This window comes from Lepisma saccharinum, chromosome 21 (assembly GCF_977018435.1).
Source record: "Lepisma saccharinum chromosome 21, izLepSacc3.1, whole genome shotgun sequence".
Lineage (NCBI taxonomy): Eukaryota > Metazoa > Arthropoda > Insecta > Zygentoma > Lepismatidae > Lepisma > Lepisma saccharinum.
Genome location: NC_139249.1, coordinates 60,896,863 through 60,916,812, shown reverse-complemented (window position 1 = coordinate 60,916,812; position 19,950 = coordinate 60,896,863). Strand labels below are relative to the sequence as shown.

Sequence of the window (19,950 nt, the reverse complement as noted above, 5' to 3'; positions counted from 1 at the left end):
CCTTATCTTGTGAATTATAATAATTTCTCAGTTTGAATATAAATGATAGAAAAGTCAGGGAATGACCCAGAGTATGTGCAGCTGCTGTAGAATTGTATAGTAAAGAGAAAATTGCCAAGGAGTAGTAATACATAGAAAAAACATGTGGCTGTTGTTGTAGGTGGTTTCATATGCCAGTAGGTAGATACTGTTACAGATGTTTGTGCAAGCATAAATTTAAGAGTGTAGCCTATGTTAGATGATAATTTCTTGTAACATATTGAAACTTTTTGTTTCAGGAACAAAGAAGGAAATTTAATATTACCTGCTTTCATCAGAAATTGTGGGAAACCTTCAGGAATCATATGTGCTGGTGAAATTGTTGGTGGAAGTATTAAATATCATCACACCATTGAAACCATGTCAGTATCTTGTAATATAAAATCATTCAATAAATCGGTTGCTTTAATTAAACGTAAGTACAGGAATATCCTCAATCGAAAAGGAAATATTAATATCAAATCTGAAATCAAGGATAGAATTTATCCTTTCAATTGTACTCATTGTGGAATATCATTTACAGAGAAAGTAAATTTAATGTGCCATATCAAAACACACAATGAATTTATTTTGTTGAAAAGAAACCAATGTAAGAAAACAGTTATCCAAAACATAAAATTAAAAGGAAAAAGCCACAAAGGAATTCGTCCACATGAATGCCCTCAATGCAAGAAGAGATTTACTAATACTGTCAACTTGAAAGTCCATTTCAGAATTCACGAAGGATATCGCCCATATGAATGCCCTCAATGCAAAAAGAGATTTACTCGAAGTGGAAGCTTGAAAGTCCATTTGAGAATTCACGAAGGAATTCGCCCATATGAATGCCCTCAATGCAAGAAAAGATTTACTGATGCTGGCAACTTGAAAGTCCATGTGAGAATTCACGAAGGAATTCGCCCATATGAATGCCCTCAGTGCAAAAAGAGATTTTCTCAAAATGGAAGCTTAAAAACCCATTTGAGAATTCACGAAGGAATTCGCCCATATGAATGCCCTCAATGCAAAATGAGATTTACTACACGTGGAAACTTGAAAGTCCATTTGAGAATTCACAAAGGAATTTGCCCATATGAATGCCCTCAGTGCAAGAGGAGATTTACTCAAAGTGGACACTTGAAAATGCATTTGAGAATTCACGAAGGAATACGCCCATATGAATGCCCTCAGTGCGAAAGGAGATTTTCTCAAAGTGGAAGCTTGAAACTCCATTTGAGAATTCATGAAGGATTTCGCCCATATGAATGCCCTCAGTGCAAAAATAGATTTTGTCGAAGTGGACACTTGAAAGTCCATTTGAGAATTCACGAAGGAATTCGCCCATATGAATGCCCCCAGTGTAAAAAGACGTTTACTCAAAGTGGAAACTTGAAGGCCCATTTGAGAATTCACGAAGGAATTCGCCCATATAAATGCCTTTAGTGCAAAGAAAGATTTACTGTAAGTTGAAACTTGAAAGCATTTGAGAATTCACGAAGGAATTCGCCCATATGAATGCCCTCAGTTCAAAAGGAGATTTACTGGAAATGGAAGCTTGAAAACCCATTTGAGAATTCATGAAGGATGCTGCTTAAATGTATTCTTATTTTAACTGATAATCTACACATTGAAGTATAATAAATTTTCTTCAAGTGATTAAATACGTGTTCTTGTTCAAGAATGAACATATTTTTCTACGCCAAAAGTCCCATTTATGTGACACAGGGTTAACATATCCCCCTTCCCCCCTCCTCTCTCAGTATGACAGCACCGAAGTTATGCAAGAGAGTGAGAGATTCATTTCAGTAAATTCAGCCTTTTGGTTTTATTGCTTCCTCATCCACCAAATTGTTGCCCAACATTGTTGACATGTAGAGTATTGTTTTCTCCTTTGTGCAACAAATGTACCACCAGTTTTAGCAGAAGGTAAACAAAGATAAGGCGGGGGATAAAAAGAGATTGTTTATCTTTCTCTCGGTTTCTCGTGCACAAGAAGACGATAATAAGCACATTATTTACGCATGTCTCATGCAAGTAATGTATTTTCTTACCTTGATTCAGCAGTTCCTTTTTGAACTTGAGGCATTTTTGACGCTAGACATCATCCTGTCAGAGTATGGTCTGTCAAATTTGCTTCCTAAAAAGGAACTCAACGTGGCACAAGAGGCGATTTAACGTCGACTGCTAAAATTGGGGAGATCGTCATGAATCATCACTATCAACATCTTCCCCACAGTAGACAGGCTGGCTCTTTGATTGAAAGAATACGAAAGCACATCGCTTTGTATTGCGCTTATCTCAAAATCGGTGTACTTGTTTATACGAGCAACAACTGATTTTTCGCGGGACTCACAACTTGACCGGTCGTTTTCCTGTCTTTCACCACACCGAAAACACAAAGACGCAGACACACAATTACACTTGGACACCAACTTCACTGCTTGCTCAGGATAGCACCGACAACACGTCACATAAACGTTAAGAACAACCTGCTTCTTGCCACTTTTCAAACCTCTGTTTTTCCGAAAGACGACTCTGAAAACACGGGAGACCTTCCTGCACACATGGAATTCGCCATGTTCGAAACTGGCGCTATTTTCTTGCTGTTCACGTGATCGATTGTAATTTATACCATAATTACATATTATTATTATAAACAGAAACCTTTAATGAAAATATATTTTAAAATGTATAATCCAATGTAATTTACAAGTTTTTCTTCCATTAGTGTACTTTCATAGAACGAACTACATGATGCGGAAGAAATCCGTTATTAGCCTGTTGCCAACCTCAATACTTCTCACTAAGTCAAGTACAGAAACGGAAGTGGTATGTCGAATGTCGGCATATGATAGTGTGATTTCACATTGTCAGTGACGATACTCCGGGGATGGGGGAGGAATGGGATGCAGGTGGTGTTCACCAACCAGAGGGTGACATCCTCACACTCCGGAATACTTTTGCGGGTGAAGGAGGACAAGCCGTAGGGTGAGGGAAGCTGATTTAAAATGAACACCTCTCAACAAGAGAGAAGAAAAATGTGACAATATTTAAAAATTCACCCGCAAGTATGCATTTTGCGGGCCTCCTCCATGGCGCAGTGGTAGCGTCATTGCCTTGTAATTAAGGAGTCCCGGGTTCGATACCCGGTGGAGGCACAAGTGGTTCGGATCCCACTTTAAACTGTAGGTCCAGTCCCGATTAGCCTTACTGTGCATAAAGTGGACTTAAAACACCAACTCAAACCAGGTATGCATTTTATTTTATATGTAGCGTTCAATAAAATGTGACTGTCCATTCATCGATTTCATCATATCATCATCATTCATCCCCATCTTTGCAAATTAGCCATAAGTGGCACAAGAGGGGAAGTAAAATAAAGCAAATCAATCAAACCAAATGAGTTATTTTCATTATTTTTATTTAATTAATAATTATTAATTTAGTCAATCAAATCATATGTGTTAGCTTACTTTCATTATTTTGTTTTGTTTACTCAGAGTTTCAGATACAGTCATATTTGGCCATTTTACACTGAAACAACAAAAAGTAGAAACAAAAAATAACAAAAGATAAAAACAATAACAATATGGGATAGATTTACATGTTCTTGGTCAGTAATATACAAAAATTACATTCTGGAAGGAAAATATCTACATTCAGGGGAAGTTTGTTGTAGATTTCTGGGAGCCTGTAAAAACAAGGAGCGTTGTAGAAGGGATAGCCTAGTGGTTAGGTTGTGGAAGAGTTGCAGGTTGCGCATTTGCTTTTGGGGTACCCTAAGTGTAAATTCACTGATTAGGAGATCTGTTCTGATTTTGCCATTTATTATCTTGTATAAAAATTTCATGTCAGCTAGATCACAACGAAAGGATGGAGTGTGAATATTCAGAGCAGCCAGGGTGTCTGATTTGGATACATGTCGAAAGGAATATTCAGAGCAGCCAGGGTGTCTGATTTGGATACATGTCGAAAGGAAGGTATTCTATGGCGAACAATTGCAAGAAAGAAACAGAACAGAATCTATTCTGGTGATATTGGTTTTTGAGGACATTTCCCAAATTGGGGAACAGTATTCAAGGATGGGCGAGATGAAAGATTTATAGAATAAAGCAAGAGAGGATGGGTTTTGAATTTCGCTAAATCTGTATAGAAGACCGAGAAGGCGCATGGCTTTTTTAGTGGTAGCTATAATATTATAATTAAAAGTAAATTTTTCATCCATGATAATACCTAGGTCCGTTTGGGTGGAAACGTTTTGGATTGGATTGTTTTCAATGGAATAAGTAGACAGCACTTTGTTCTTGTTTAGGGAATAAGTAAGGAAATAGCATTTCTGAGGGTTTAGTTCTAAATTCCACTGATGACATTGAAGAATCATCATGTCATGATGCGATGAGATCTCCTTAAAGAGTTTACAGTCATCTGCAAACAAAAGTATATTGATAGGGAGAGAGGACAGTTTTCAGGGAGGTCATCCATGTACAGAAGGAATAGGAGCGGCCCTAAGACACTCCCCTGGGGAACTCCAGACATAACGGGAAGAAAGTTAGAAGAGGTACCTGAAAGAACAACACGTTGCTCACGCTCGTGGAGGTAGTTCTGGAGTAGAGAAATTTGCCATGGATGTTAAATCTGGATGATAATTTATGAAGAATAAATTTATGATTAATTTTGTCAAAGGCTTCGAAATGTCCAAATATATAGTGTCAAGTTGGGAGTTATTATCAATTGCTCTGGCAGCATGTGAAATTAAGATGGAAATATTTGTTAGGCAAGAGCAGCCTGGAAGAAAACCATGTTGTGCTGTGTTGATATATGGTGACGTAAACTGGAGTAACCTGTTTTTGATGATTTTGTCACAAATAATTGATAGTGGCGATAGAAGTGAGATTGGTCTATAGGATTTTACACATTTTTTGTCTCCAGAGAAACATTTGTTGAGTAAGGCAGACAGAGGAAGAGCCAAGGAGTCGGCAGTTTTACGTAGGAATATTGTGGGGATTTCATCTGGACCTAGGGACCGGTGGAGGGGCAATGAAGCGAGAAGGTATTTTACTTCCTCGGGGGATGTTTTGATTGAAGATAGTGTGTGAGGACACACAGAATTTAAGTGGGGGAGAGGGTCGGAAACTGAGGGAGGTGAGAAGTCCTCAAGAAAAAATTTTGAAAAGTTCGGCTCTTTCCTCTCCACTAGCAATATCAGTATTATGAACAATTTCTTTAGGTATACGTGGGCTTTGTTTTCATGAATTTAGTTATGTGAAGAATCTCTTAGGGTTTGTAGTACATTCGGTTGTTATGTTATTTATGTGTTCACTATATTTTTTTCTGAGTAGGTATTTTGAATGACGTCTGATGTCACAATAGGTACCGTGAGTGTGAACATTAGGGTGCTGCTTCCATAGGTACAAACCCTGTTTTTTATTTTTTAACACAAAGAGAACTTCTCTGTCGAACCAGACGGGGTATTTCATAGATCTTGGTCTTGCAGTGGGCACGAAGTCTTTAATCGTGGCTATAATAATAAATCATAATATTTCAAACATCAAATAAATTTAATGAAGAAACCCCGGTTTCAAAGCATAATTTATCTCAATGTGTCACATTCTTCTATAAAAGGTTTTTTTTTAGTAAAAGATGAAAGAAAATTAATCCTTTGGTACGGAACCACCTTACTCCTGGGGGATAAGATGTAAATTTTGTATTTGATTTTTTTTAATTTAGCGTTGCTTTTCTATCACTTTTGGCTAATCCCGACGATGAGAATGAGTGATGGTCAGATGAAATTGATGAAGGGACACTCACAAATAACACCCATGCTGGGATTCGAGCCAGGGAACTTCGGTGATGAGTCTGGAAGTCAGCCACCAGGCAAGATGTACATTTTTTTTTTTTTTTACATACATTCAATAACTTTCAACAGGTCATCAGTGATACACTGCTTATTCCGCATCTGTTGACAAATGGAATGTTTTTACACCTTGTAGGCTATGTGGATTATTATTATTTTTTCATAAGTTTGCAACACTGTTAGGGTACACGTGCTTTTGTTTACAGAAGGTCTTAAGTTCTATGATTCTCACTTTAGTTCTGAATATTTACTGATTTTGGAAAGTTGTTGGGAAGTATTTCAGAATACTGAAATAAGAATAAGTAAGAATGACTAATTAGCACAGTTAGAATTTCACCAAGTATTAATTTACTAGATAAATTATAACATGATAAGTAGCTTATGCAAGCATGCACACTTCCCAGTGGGCAGACATTTTTTCTTTCAAGTTGTCTTGCATAGATTCCTGCTGGATTTTCATGTGAAGCTTGGGGAGTTTTTTATGCTTGGGACTAGATAGCATATGAAGAGCTGTTGGAAGCATTGAGGGACATTTTAATGTTAAATAGTCCTCAACTGAATAATGAAAGCATTTAGGTGCATGAAGCCCCTTTTCACTTTACAGCATGTGACATAGTAGCAGCAGCAATTTACATCAAAGATGACAGTAAACAAATTGCTGCTCACAAAGAAATGCATATTGAAGCATAAGGACATGCAGTACTTAGACGTACAGTATGTAACATTCTTATTCCTACACACTGATTTTCAAAGAAAATGCTTTAATATCTGAAAGGAAAGTTTAGTTTAGTTTATTTGCGTCCAAGGACTACCGGTGTGTACAAATTACAGTACATGGTAATATAGGACATGTCAATACTTACATTACAATACAATACTACATTAATAGATTTTACAAATACAAAATATATAGCCAAAAATTGTAAAAAATTGGGTCTTACTCTCGTATTTTGTCAAAATCACAAAAAAAAATATAACATGAGAAGATATAGAACATTGCAGCCTACTTCTAGGTGATACTAATTATCGACTTTCATTTTACATTTAATTTTACAAGAAAAATATGTGATTATACTGCATTATGTACATTGGTCTTATGTAACTCGCTTCCATGTATTCAGCTATAGAATAAAAAACATGCTTCAGAAGCATTGATTTTATCTTGTGCTTGAATATCATCAATTTTGGTTCTTTCCTCACATCTTGTGGTAGTTTATTGTAGAGGTCTATGGAAGAGTTTAAGGGACCTTTCTTACATAAGTTAAGGCGGCAGTGTTTTATGTGAAGTTTGTCTTTATTTCTTGTGTTTAGGCCATGTATTTCCTCATTTGTGGCAAAGTTGGAAATATTTTGCTTAACATAAATTAAGCATTCATAAATGTGTATGCAGGGAAGAGTTAACACATTAAGTTTACGGAAAAGAGTTCTACATGAATAAGTTTTCTTTACTCCAGCTATGATTCTTATAGCTCTTTTTTGAAGCATAAATAGGACATTGGAGTGGCCCTTGTTACCCCAAACCATAATCCCGTATCTTAATAAAGCATCAAAGTTTGCCATATAAAGGCACTTTACAGTTTGGGTGCTTGAGATGTCTACCATTTCTCGAAGGGAATAGCACACACTACTTAATTTTGATTGTAGCGTGTTTATGTGTTCTGTATAGCTAAGGTGTTCATCCAGAATGATACCCAGAAATTTTGATTTTTTTTTAAGCTCTAGTTGTGTATTCCCAGATATTAGATTGAGGCTTATTTGGTTTCTGGTTTGGATTGTAGAAAATGTAATGTAATTTGTTTTTTTGCTGTTGAGGAGTAGATTATTATTTAAAAACCAGTCATCTAATTTGTTTAATACGTTATTAGCTTTAGATTGTAGAGCATCTTTGGAAGTGTCTGTTACTATAATATTTGTATCATCAGCATATAATATTGCATTTGCCTCGGGTATAACATTTGGTAAATCATTTATGTACATAAGAAACAAAAGAGGGCCAAGAATACTTCCCTGAGGCACCCCACATGTTACACTTTTCATGGTGGAGTGCTGATGTGTTACATATCCTTTTGCTGTGGTGTGAGCGATTTCTATAATTTTCTTTCTGTTGGTAAGGTAAGATTGAAACCACTTTTGTGGTAGTCCACGAATACCAAGTTTTTGAAGTTTCCACAGCAATATCTCGTGATTTACAGAATCGAAAGCTTTTGATAGGTCACAAAATACTCCTACCGTGTGATTACAATTATTCAGCGATTGTGTGACACATTCTATTAAGTCTGCTAATGCTGTTTTCGTGCTTCGTTCAGACCTAAAACCATGCTGCGACAAGCTTAAGATTGAGTGTTTACTACAGAAATTTTCTACTCTCATCATTATTGCATGTTCAATATTTTTTGCGAAGACTGAGAGTTGCGAAATGGGCCTGTAATTTGATAAATCCTTTGGGTCATTTTTCTTCAGTAATGGTTTAACAACAGCTATCTTTAGCCTGTCTGGGAAAATACCCTGTTCAATGGAATTGTTTATTATATGTAGTAATGGTTGACATAGGGAACTATAACATTTCTTAATTAGGAAGTCTGGTATTTCATCAATGCCGGAAGATCGTTTGTTTTTTATACGCCTGAAGATTATCTTTAATTCCTGTTCAGTAATGGGGGAAATGAACAAGGACTTGTCATTTACTGTTATGTGTGTAGAACATTCTTCTGGAGCAGCCATAAGCCCATTCCTTCTATTTGGAACTGAATTTACAAAATACTCATTGAAAGCATTCGCAACATTAGGGGGATGTTGGACTTCTTTTCCATTAATGCATATCACCGTATTATTACGTAAAGATTGGTGTTTTGTTGATGCATTTCTTATAATTTCCCACATTGTTTTACATTTATTGTTTAAATTATTGATTTCACGGTCATTATGATTAATTTTTGATTGGTGGAGTACATTTTTATATATTTGCTTATACCTCTTGTAATATTTCAGAAAAGATGGATTGGGATTCACCTTACTTTCAAAATGGAGCATTTTTAGTTTTCTACTTGAGATTCTGATTCCGTTTGTGACCCATGGTTTACACTCAGTGGATATCATAACTTGTTTAGGTGGAAAACATTCATTGTGTAACAAGATAATTTTGTTCAGAAAGAGATTAAATTTTTCGTTTGTGGAAGCTAAATTATAAATATCTTCCCAATTTTCGCTGTTTAGTTTTCCAATAAATGTGAGTATAGAACCTTCATCATATTTACGTTTCTGCATTTTTAGTGGCTTTCTATGATATTCAGTAGCTTCTCTTTTACATGTGAGACATAAAAATTGTGCTTCATGGTCGGAGAAGTGGACTGATATGTTTTCACATTGAAACTCTTTTGAGTGTACACTTATTAACATGTGGTCTATGAGGGAGAGTGTGTCTTTCGTTATGCGCGTGGGTGTAGTTACAATTTGCTTTAGGCCAAAAGTGTTTATTGTGGCTTCAAAGTGCAGTTTCCGTCCTGTATTTTTTAGAAAATCAATGTTTAGGTCCCCACATACAACAATTTCACATGTATAACTTTTTAATTCATCTAACAATACTGACAGATTTTTTATGAATATTGTATAGTCTGCATCAGGTATTCTGTAGCAACATACTATTATTAAATTATACTGTGCAAGACGTACAACACTAACTTCAAAATGTTTTTCTATAGGTTTCACAGTTTTGGGGACAATTTGTTTGGCAATTATATCATTTTTTGTAAATATGCCTGTTCCCCCTCGTTTTATTAGAGACCTTGATGAGAAACTAGCTAGGTGGAAATTTGAAATTTGAAGGTAAGTAATTTCATCTTTGGACAGCTAGTGCTCAGTAACACACAGTACATGTGCATCTAAACATTCATCGGTTAGGAATATTTCTAAATCTAACACTTTGCCTGTAATACCTTGAATGTTTAGATGCACAATATTGCATTGTATAACTCTCTTCTTCATTTGAGAGAAACTATTGGTTGTAAGACCCTGTTCCTTAGGTTTAACATTTACAATATTTGTTGCATTTTTACATTTTACAATAAAAAATCATCTTTAAATTTGCCCGGAACACTCCTTATTCTATCAGATGTTCGTGCAGATGGTTCTTTTTGTTTTACATTAACTCTTTTGTCATTTTCCACTTCCTTGTCTTTTTCATCTTTTCTCACTTCACTGTAATGTTCATTTTCTTCACTACCTTTTTCATCACTTACCATTTTACTGCATTTTTCACCATTCATCACAAGACAGACTTTTCCGCTATTTACCAGATCACTATATTTCTTCCCATTTACCACTTCACTTTCTTGATTATTTATGGGGTGCCATTTCAGTTCAATAGGATTGCACTTTCTTCTTTGGTTTATAATGTATTCAGTTATCACCATACCTATTGCTTTTGACACCTTTTCTTTTCCAGATCGGTTCAGATGCATGCCGTGATTTGTGAAATTGTTTCTCTCTAGCCTGCTTACATCAACAATATCGACATTACTAAAGTTTTTACACAGGTGTCTGATATTCTTGTTTGTCTCTTTTATGGCCACATTAACACAAGATTCTGGTATGAGATCGTATCTCGTTGGTATATTAACTATGATCAGTTTAGAGTTTCTTATTTCAGGTAGTTTCTTTTCCAATGTATATATCAAATCGTGACCTTCATTGCATGCTACATTGTTTGCACCTGCCATTTTGTTTCCTTACAATTTAATAACTAATATCATTAGGAACATAAAATGTTACCCAAATTCTGTATAACCAATGACAATAATAAATTAAATGAAACTGAAAGAGGAACATGCCATTTTTTGTACAACGTTTCTATTACACTTAATAATATAAAAGAAAAAAGTATATTCCGAGCTAATTGACAGACAGTTCTAATACTTTGATGCATATCCTTTGGCTTTAATTACGGCTTGACACCTGTTCTTCGTAGAATTAACCAGTTTCCAATATGTTTCAGAGCTTATTTTATTCCACTCGGCTTGCACAACAGTTTCCAACTCTTGTTTGGACTTGACAGCTGATTTACGGACTAGGCTTTTCAAAATTGCCCATAAATGCTCAATGGGATTTAAGTCTGGACTTTGAGCTGGTGTTTGTAGTAGTTTGAGCACTTTCCATATTAGCCAATTCATGTTAACTCGCACCTTATGCTTACTGTCATTGTCTTGTTAGAATCTCTAGACAGGCAGCATGTCCATTTTTGGGCACTCTGCTTTACATTGTTCTTCAATATGTCCAAATAGACATATGCATAAATGATACCAACACCTTTGGACGACATACAGCCCCAAATCATTAATGACCCACCACCGTGTTTAACTATTGGAACTGTGTTAATGTGATCATTGACTTTATTTTATTTCCTCCAGACCCTATTTATCTATCTGACCCATATATATTAATCTTGGACTCGTGTGGATGTGCTCTTTCGCAAATGAAAGTCTGTTCCTACGATTCATCTTATTTACATACGGCCTCTTTCGTGGTATTCTGCCATAATATCCATGCTTCCACAAGGCACGTCCGACAGTTTGATTGGACATCATCTTGCCAGTAACATTTTCTACTAATGGTCGTAATTGAGGAACACGTAGTCGGGGGTTTTCTTGCACTCATTTTAAAATTAAGCGTTCATCACGTTTATTCAACTGTCTCTCTTTCAGTTTTCTCAGCACATTCTGTGTTCAACCTTCCTCTCTAAATTTGTTTACTATGTATTGAACTGTGGAGTGTGATTTATTGACTGTTTGTCCAATTTTTCTTAAGCCTCGGCTGGATGTTGAAAGAAATCCAAATTTCGAGGGTGTCGTTATTTCCGATCTAACAACAGTACCAAGTTAACACGAGGGAGGCGCTGACATTGCTTTCAAAAAATTCTCCTTTTTCCCCAGCCTCAAACCCCCCATATTCTTACCATCGTTATCCAGTTCCTGCAACCCGACTCGCTGTTTTTACAATCTGGCAGGGAGGGGGATAATGGAATGGTCGTGCCCACTGGCCATTGACAGATGTGCCGGAACCCTGAAGAATAACTGTTTTCCTTTCCTCAGTTGAAATAAATCTTACACATCGTCCTTTGAGATCACCAGCCTATACACTGTGAAGCTGCATGTTTCTTTTTGATCCCATCGGTACATTCATTTCGTTACAGTAAAATGGCCAACTAACATAAATTATGTAGTAAAATACCTAAAATATAAATTCTCCTCTTTGGAATCAGGATTCTGTTGTTACTGTTCTCGTGCAAGAAGCTACACACTTTGGGTTATCAGGGCCTCTCCAATGGTGTAGTGGTGACGTCATCGCCTTGTAATCAAGGGACCCTGGATTCAATACCCAGTAGAGGCACGTAGTGGCTCCAGTGGCGTAGCAGCCACCCCCACATCCCCGCAATGCAAGGGGGTGGGGTGAGGTGGAGGGACCCCACAATGTGCTCTTGAATTTTTTATATAATCGCAGAAATTCCACAGATAGTGTCGCTTATAAAAAAATCGATTTACGAAACAGAAATCTGGCTCTTGTAACATCATATATGATGTCTGTGATAACAAGCAGTGATGTATTATCTCAGCCAGAGGGGCCCCGAGTAACTTGTCATGTCCTCTCCGAAATGCAAAATTAACTTACTTGCTCGCAGATGTCCATCAATAGGAAAATATCCCTCATCTCATACCTTTGTATCTACGCAGTTTGTTGTAAACGTAGTGTAGTGTGTCAATTGTCTACAGTTATGAATCCAGTAGAAATATTCAGTTGCTCAAGCAGTCAATCCTTATTTTACAATAAACATCAAAATTGTTAATTCGTAACCTTTAGTTTTACACGTGATATTTAAAATGTAACTTCCCACCAAATATTTTCAAGGGGAGCCCCAATTCTTTTCATATTGAAATAAGAGCTGAAGTGAATTTCCCACATTGTCTACACTTGTTACGTTTTACTTCAAAGGGGCCGAAAACCTCAGTTAAAGCCCAGAAAATGTCTCTCTGAAAGACAAAAGGTTCTAAAAGACAAAAAGCATTGTTTTGCATGTTTAAAATTTGGTCATTTTTAGAAGAAGTGCAAGGCCAATTTGAAATGTATTGTTTGCAACAAGAAGCATGTTGTATTGATGTGTCCTAATATTTCAGACAAAGATAATGATTCTGACCATTATTCTGAAGGCAAAGAATCACTGAGGTAAACAATACACTGATAAACCAACTTGAAAATCCACATGTATTCATGCAGACACTGGTAGTGGATTTGAAAGGTAACTACAATAAGAGCAGGAATGTGAGAGTTCTTATTGATACAGGTTCACAAAAAGTCGTATATATGCAAATCTCTTGTAACAGATATGGGTTATAACTCCATTGCTGATATTTTATTACATTTTCGGAAAGGAAAAATAGAAGTTATAGCAGATATTAAGAGAGTCTTTTTACAAATTGCTGTACACCCTAAAGATAGAGACTACCTGAGATTTCTCTGGTGACACGATATTAATACTGGAACAGTTCAAAAATTCAGACATACTCGTGTAGTGTTTGGTCTTATGAGCAGTCCATTTCTGTTGGGTGCTGTTATTGAACATCATTTGGATCAAGCATTGCAGAGTTGTCATTTCAGGAAGGAAAACTTAGCTTATACAGAAGATACTATTTTAAAATTACGAGGTTCCTTTTATGTGGACAATTGTGCCACCAGGGTAGACAATCAAGAAAATCTCCATAAATTTATAAGAGAATCACGTGCAGTTATGGCTGGAGCAGGTTTTGACACTAGAGGGTGGGAGTATTCAGTCCCTCAAAGGGTTGGTGAGGACATTAGCCCTACTTCAGTGTTAGGACTCAGTTGGAATCCTCAAGCTGATACAATTACAGTTTATTTGGACATTGAAGATGTTGAGCTTAAGACAGTTTCGAAACATGTGATATTATCTTTAGCACATCATATATTTGATCCTATAGGTTTCACTTGTCCCGTGACACTTCTACCAAAATTGTTACTTCAGCAGACCTGGGCAGAGGGTCTAGGATGGGATGAGCAAGTTAGTGAAGAAATAAAAACACAGTTTTTAAAATGGATACGGGAGTTACCGCTGCTAAAAGAGGTAACCGAGAAGTTCCATGTGCTGGGATTATGAATCCAATGAACTTAACTCTGTGAGCATTCACGTGTTTTGTGATGCTAGCAAAGTGACATATGCATCAGCAGTTTTCATGAGCATTGACACGAGGAGAGGTGTTAGCGTACAATTGATTGAGGCAAGGGCACGAGTAGCTCCAAAGAATAGTACAATTCCTCTGCTAGAATTGCTTGCCGCGATGGTGGGAGCAAGGCTAGCAACCAGGATTCGAGAACATTTTGGTTTAAAAGATAACTCCATTATCTTTTGGACTGATTCTTTCAGGGTGCTGACTTGGATTGGACGAGAAGGAGTTTGGGGAGTATTTGTTGGGAACAGAGTTAAAGAAATTAGACAACTCTCTGATCCCAGTGCATGAAAATATGTACCCAGTGAAATGAATCCAGCAGATTTTCCTTCAAGAGGTTGTGATGCAAAGCAGTTGTTGAGATCCTTATGGTGGGAGGGACCTCATTGGTTAAAGGGGATCCGTGTGAGTGACCACCGGTGGAGTTTTCTATCAACAAGGAGAAAGTTGACAGAGAAAGAAGCAATGTGCTACCTTCATCGACGATGCTTAGTATGAAACCTCAAGATGCTGAGTCTAGATGCTATTACAGATATTTCTCTAACTATAACCGAGTGATTAAACCCATTGGATGTATCAAAAGATTTTTGTATAATAGTAGAAATTTGTAGAAGCATAGATCTGGAGATCTTGGTGTTTGTGAACTTCAGGAAGCAGAAAATGCAGTATTAAGACTAATACAACAAGAACCATTCCGAGGAAAGAATGACAAATCCCTTTCCTCTTTGTGCACATATGAGGGCAAGGACGAGATTATTTGTTTGAAGACCAAAATTATTGCCAGAAAAGATGCTAGTTCTTCCAGCACAACATCCAGTCATTAAATTGCTGATAATGTATTGGCACAAGAAAGCATGTCATGCAGGTGTGAACATATTATTTTAAGAGAGAACTTCTGGATCCTTCATGGTAGAAGAGCTATACGTTCAGTGCTCTCGAAATGTGTTACTTGCAGGAGACACGCAGCCAAACCAATCCAAGTCCTTCCAACACCATTGCCAGCTGATCGAGTTAGAGATGCTAATGTATTTGAAGTAACAGGTGTGGACTTTGCAGGACCTGTTTATCTTAAAAAGATGGCAAAAAGGCAAGGATATGTATTTTTACATGTGCAGTATATAGAGCTTTTCACTTAGAGTTAGTTACTGTTCTATCAACTGGGATTTTTATCCAGGCTTTTAGACGATACGTGTCAAGGAGAGGCAGACCCTCTGTAATCTACAGTGATAATGGTACCAATTTCAGAGGAACTGAGAATACATTTCTGACCTCAATTGGAAGAAAGTTGAAGAATATTCCACAGCTCAGCGAATCCAGTGGAAGTTCATTCCACCCAGTGCAGCCTGGTGGGGTGGTTTTTGGGAGAGATTGGTTCGTGTCCTGAAGGGTCTGTTGAGAACACTCGGGAAATCAGTTTTGTACTACGAAGAAATGACAACAATCCTCTGTGACTGTGAAGCCATATTAATTCACGCAGACTTACCTACATGTATGAAAGTGAGACAGAATTAGTTCCTCTAACAGCTGCCATGTTCTTACAAGAAATCAGGCAGGCAGGTGTACCTGATTGTGAGCATGTGGATTCTTCAATGCTCAACAATCATCTCCGTTGCTGTCAAAAGTTGAGACAAGATATCAGCCATCGTTTCAGGAATGAGTATCTTGGAGCGTTAATGCAAAAAGCCATAAACAGAGCATGTGGGTCTGTCAGGGTAGGAGATATTGTGTTGATTGGTTTTGACGATATGAAAAGACATAATTGGCCATTGGGTTGTGTAACAGATTCTTCCAGGTAAGGATCAAGTGACAAGATTGGTACATCTGAAAACTTGCCATGGTGAACTACTTCGTCCTGTACAGAGATTATATACATTGGAGGTGACTGCAGTGGAGGGTGAAGCAATGAAGAGTTCATTACCTAAACCACAAACCAAAAAGAAACATCAGACAGACGTTCTCCCTCCCAATGAAACCAAACCTTGTACCACATGTAGTGGGAGAGAGATAAAATTACCTAAGAAACTATTATTGTTTGATATGCCAACTCAGGTGGGAGGATGTTAGATATTACGTGCGTTGGCACCTGGCACTATTGTCTACTATGTATTCTGTGCAGTAGTAGTCTTTTTTGTTCTATGCTGTGTTATTTTTTCACTACCCGGGCAAAAATTATGAAGATTGTCATGTTTTTTAGTGTGTTGTTGTGACTGTCATCTTTTTATAACATTCACAATTAAGTTGTATTAATGATAAAAATCTTTGATAAGAAGAAAGACATTTCATTATCACTGTTACTGTTCTAATTATGTATTATGGGATATAGTGTAATATACCAAATCGTAAGTAGATTTCTGTATTTTTTTTCTTAAAACAAATAATATATTTGTACTAGTTGCTAATTTAAAATAACATCAACAATTATGGCGACCTTCAGCCAGGATTCGTGAATATATAGTGTGGAAGTTATCTCCTATTACTTTAAATAATGGATCGGAAGTAACATTCTTACAACTTAAGAACGGAAGTTTTACTAAGATCCGATGTCGATAGTTTCAGGGAAAATGAAACTATTGAAGAAAATGCTGACCCAATGAAGAATATTATTTGTTGCAGTAACATTGAAGTAAAATTGTAGTCTTTGGATGCAAATAAATCATATCATATCATAAGCAGATTCCTGTCTTGTGAAGTACAATGGCTGCAATAAATGGGAACATTTGGAGTGCAGAGGTTTGACTGTAATGCACTGGGTAATATTTAGTTCTTCTAATGAAAGCTATTTCTGCAAATCTTGTAAACCAGATTTTGATCCATTTTTTGTTAAAATCTTATACAAGTACAGTGAATCCCAACTTGGACAAGATTATTGCTGCATTTCAAGTTACGGTTACCCAAAGTTTGCAACAAAATAATGAAAATCTTCAAGAAAGATTGCAATAGAACATTCGCTGTGAATTGCAACAAAATAATGAAATGTTGCAAAAGGAATTACAAAAGAATATGCAAGAAAATAATGAAATGTTGCAAAAGGAGATGCAACAAAATAATGAAATGTTGCAAAAGGATATGCAACAAAATAATGAAAATCTGGAAGAGAAGTTTCAAGCCATTCGAAATGAATTACAGCAGCATAATGTTAGGTTTAAGGGCTCGCTTGATCATATTGAACATTCATTACAAAATGATGCCCAAACTTGTCAAAATGTTAGCAGTGAGTTGAGGTGTAAATTGGATGAAGGTATTAGTGCAATGCATGTCGAAGTTTCAGGTGTTCAAGAACAAATAAAGAGTCATGACGGAAAGTTGGCAATTTTGGAGAAATTGGCTCAACAAGAGGTTAGGTTTGAAACATTAAATGCGGAATTAGATAGAATGAAGGTAGTTCAGACTGCTACATGTATCTCTGAAACCTTGGTAAATGACCTTAGAGATAGGGTTATTTCTTTGGAACAAGGCAATGCCATCAGCAACAGTGTTGCTAACGAAACTTTGAATGGAAGACGAGAACTGAGCGAAGAGGATGGAAATAGTAAACAAACGGAGCATGCGGCTTGTGAAACAAATAATGCAAATTCAAATCGAAGATCATGAAATGTTAAATTTCTGGCTAGTGCTCGAAGTGACAAACGTGGTGTTGGTTCTTCCGGTTATGATTCATCTGATATTGATATACCTGCAATTACTAAACATAAATCAGGTCAGAACGCTACTTCTTTAGGAACTGATTTTACCTATAGGCTTTCCAATACATCCTATTTGTGGGATCCTCCATTACGTGACGAATCACCTGCTAATTTCACTACACATCCGTTGGCCAATAGGGACTTCGCACTTTCGAAGAATACATATAGAGTGCATTACAATGAACCTTGTTCTACTAACCATTATGGTTATGGGAGTCCTCTGAATGCCAGTTTTCATAATGAAACTCAGTGTTGTACAACGAAAGCTTATTCAGATAATCCAATTTCACAAAATTATTTTCAGCATACACCTTCATGTGAGAAGCCAATATATACTGTGGCTGGTAATACAAATGCTACAACTTCAATGAGTCCGATGTTTTGTAATCAAAATTACATTCCCAGAAATGACATTTTGAATGATCCAATTAACATTGCTTCTAGGAATTCTGAGTCTCCAAATTTTGTATCAAACCAGTTTTGTAAACCTGCGCATGCAGAATGCAATACAAATATTTCTGCAGGAAACCCATTTGGAGAATGCCCGGGTAAAGTTATTCGTGTAAATGAGCTAAGCCAGTTACCACGTTTTGGAGGTGACGTCTCGAAACAATCAGCTAGGGAGTTTATAGACCAGCTGACAAAAAATGTTAAATTTGATTGGTGTATCTTCTCAATATTGCCTGCAAGTTATTCACAAATGTTTCTACAATACTGCAGCGTATTGGTTCAATAGTGAAAGACGGAATTTCTCATCATATGATGATTTTGTGTGCAAGTTTCTTGAACAATTTGCTTCGAATGATTTGTTAGAAAGCCAACTGTCAGTTTTGCGTTCTCGTAAATACAACAAATCTTCTGGTTTTTCATTAGAAGCATATGCATTGAAGGTATATTCATCTTATTGCAACCTTGTAGAAAAGCCTAAGCAAGCTGAGATAATAAGAGTAATTCTGAAGCAATTGCCAGAAACAGTTTCTAAGAATGTGGGTTGTCACGAAATGTTCAACCTTAAACAATTAACACAAAAACTCAGGACAATGGACTTATATTCTAGTGATAAAACCAAATCTTTGGTACTACCTGGTGATTATATAAGTGGGGAGTACAACTCGAATAGGTTCGAAAAATCTAGGCATTTTGTAAGGCAAGTGTCTATGGAAAATAAGTCATGCAGTGATTCATCTACCCAAACAGTAGCTTCAGAGAGACTTATGGGCCAACCAGCTGCTAGGAATCCCAGAAACAACTATAGGCAATCTGAAGCTAACCAAGAGAGCTATAGGCGACAAGGTAACGATCGAAGTTTGTATTTTTCATAATAACAATCGAAGAACAAACACTCAAAAGAACGCTAGTAATGGCAATAATACAGACGCACCTAGATACAACAGAAATAGAAGATTTCAAAGTCCGACTAATACAGAATTGCGAGGTGACTCCGTTAACACTAACTCAGAGATTTCAGCAAGGAAGAATGGAAATTTCCGAAATGGAATGAATTGCAATGACATTAGTTTAAACCAAGAATGTTCCTCAGTAACTAATGTTACTAGTGGGAGCCCTCCGAGAACATTAAACAACTAAGGTGGGTAAATGCGCTCCAATTCGCCCTGCCAAAGGATGACCACATGGAGCTTACTTGTAATTATGATCCTTACCTTTTGCATGTTAAGTCTTGTCTCGGTGACTTTAATAGTTAAATATTTAGGCGTTGATAAAGAAGATGTTTTACCTGTTGCATTTTTGCTGGAGTGGTTTGATTCAGAACCTGAGTGGACTGTTACAGATAAAGGAATTCCTACACCTTTACTTGAAGCACCAGAAATACAGGGAAGAATTTGTGACTTGTTTCTTAATTATTTAATTGACACTGGTAGTCAATGTAATTTGTTGGATTACAAGGTTTGGATCACTCTTAAGTTCTTTATTGCCAAGTATAAAGTTGGAACCAATAGAGGGAATTCAGTTGGCTTGTTTCGCTGGTGAGCAACGTATAAAAGTTGTAGGTTTTAAATATGTCACTATGCAGTTAGGAGATGAATTTTTCCACGTGGGTTTATATGTAGTTAAACAATTACATGCCGATTTGATCTTGGGAGCAACATTTTTGTGGCACTACAAGGCTATAATTAATTATCGTATGACTACTGTTGAACTAATT

The 19,950-nt window shown here is 36.7% G+C and overlaps 1 protein-coding gene across 4 annotated transcripts in view; it reads left to right on the top strand.

Annotated features, from left to right (window-relative positions):
- Positions 1-19,950, top strand: part of LOC146004336 (uncharacterized) — a 147,034-nt gene that overhangs the window by 86,473 nt on the left and 40,611 nt on the right. For 2 of the 4 annotated variants that reach the window (XM_083143122.1, XM_083143121.1), the window contains exon 4: positions 279-3,066. The exons of 1 other annotated variant lie outside the window; for it this stretch is intronic. In XM_083143122.1, the coding sequence (XP_082999248.1) occupies positions 279-1,461 (1,183 nt within the window). In that variant the 3' untranslated portion in view covers positions 1,462-3,066. Of the gene's footprint in view, positions 1-278; positions 3,067-19,950 lie in introns of those variants that run through there. One more of the 4 variants, XR_014443915.1, reaches the window with a different exon arrangement.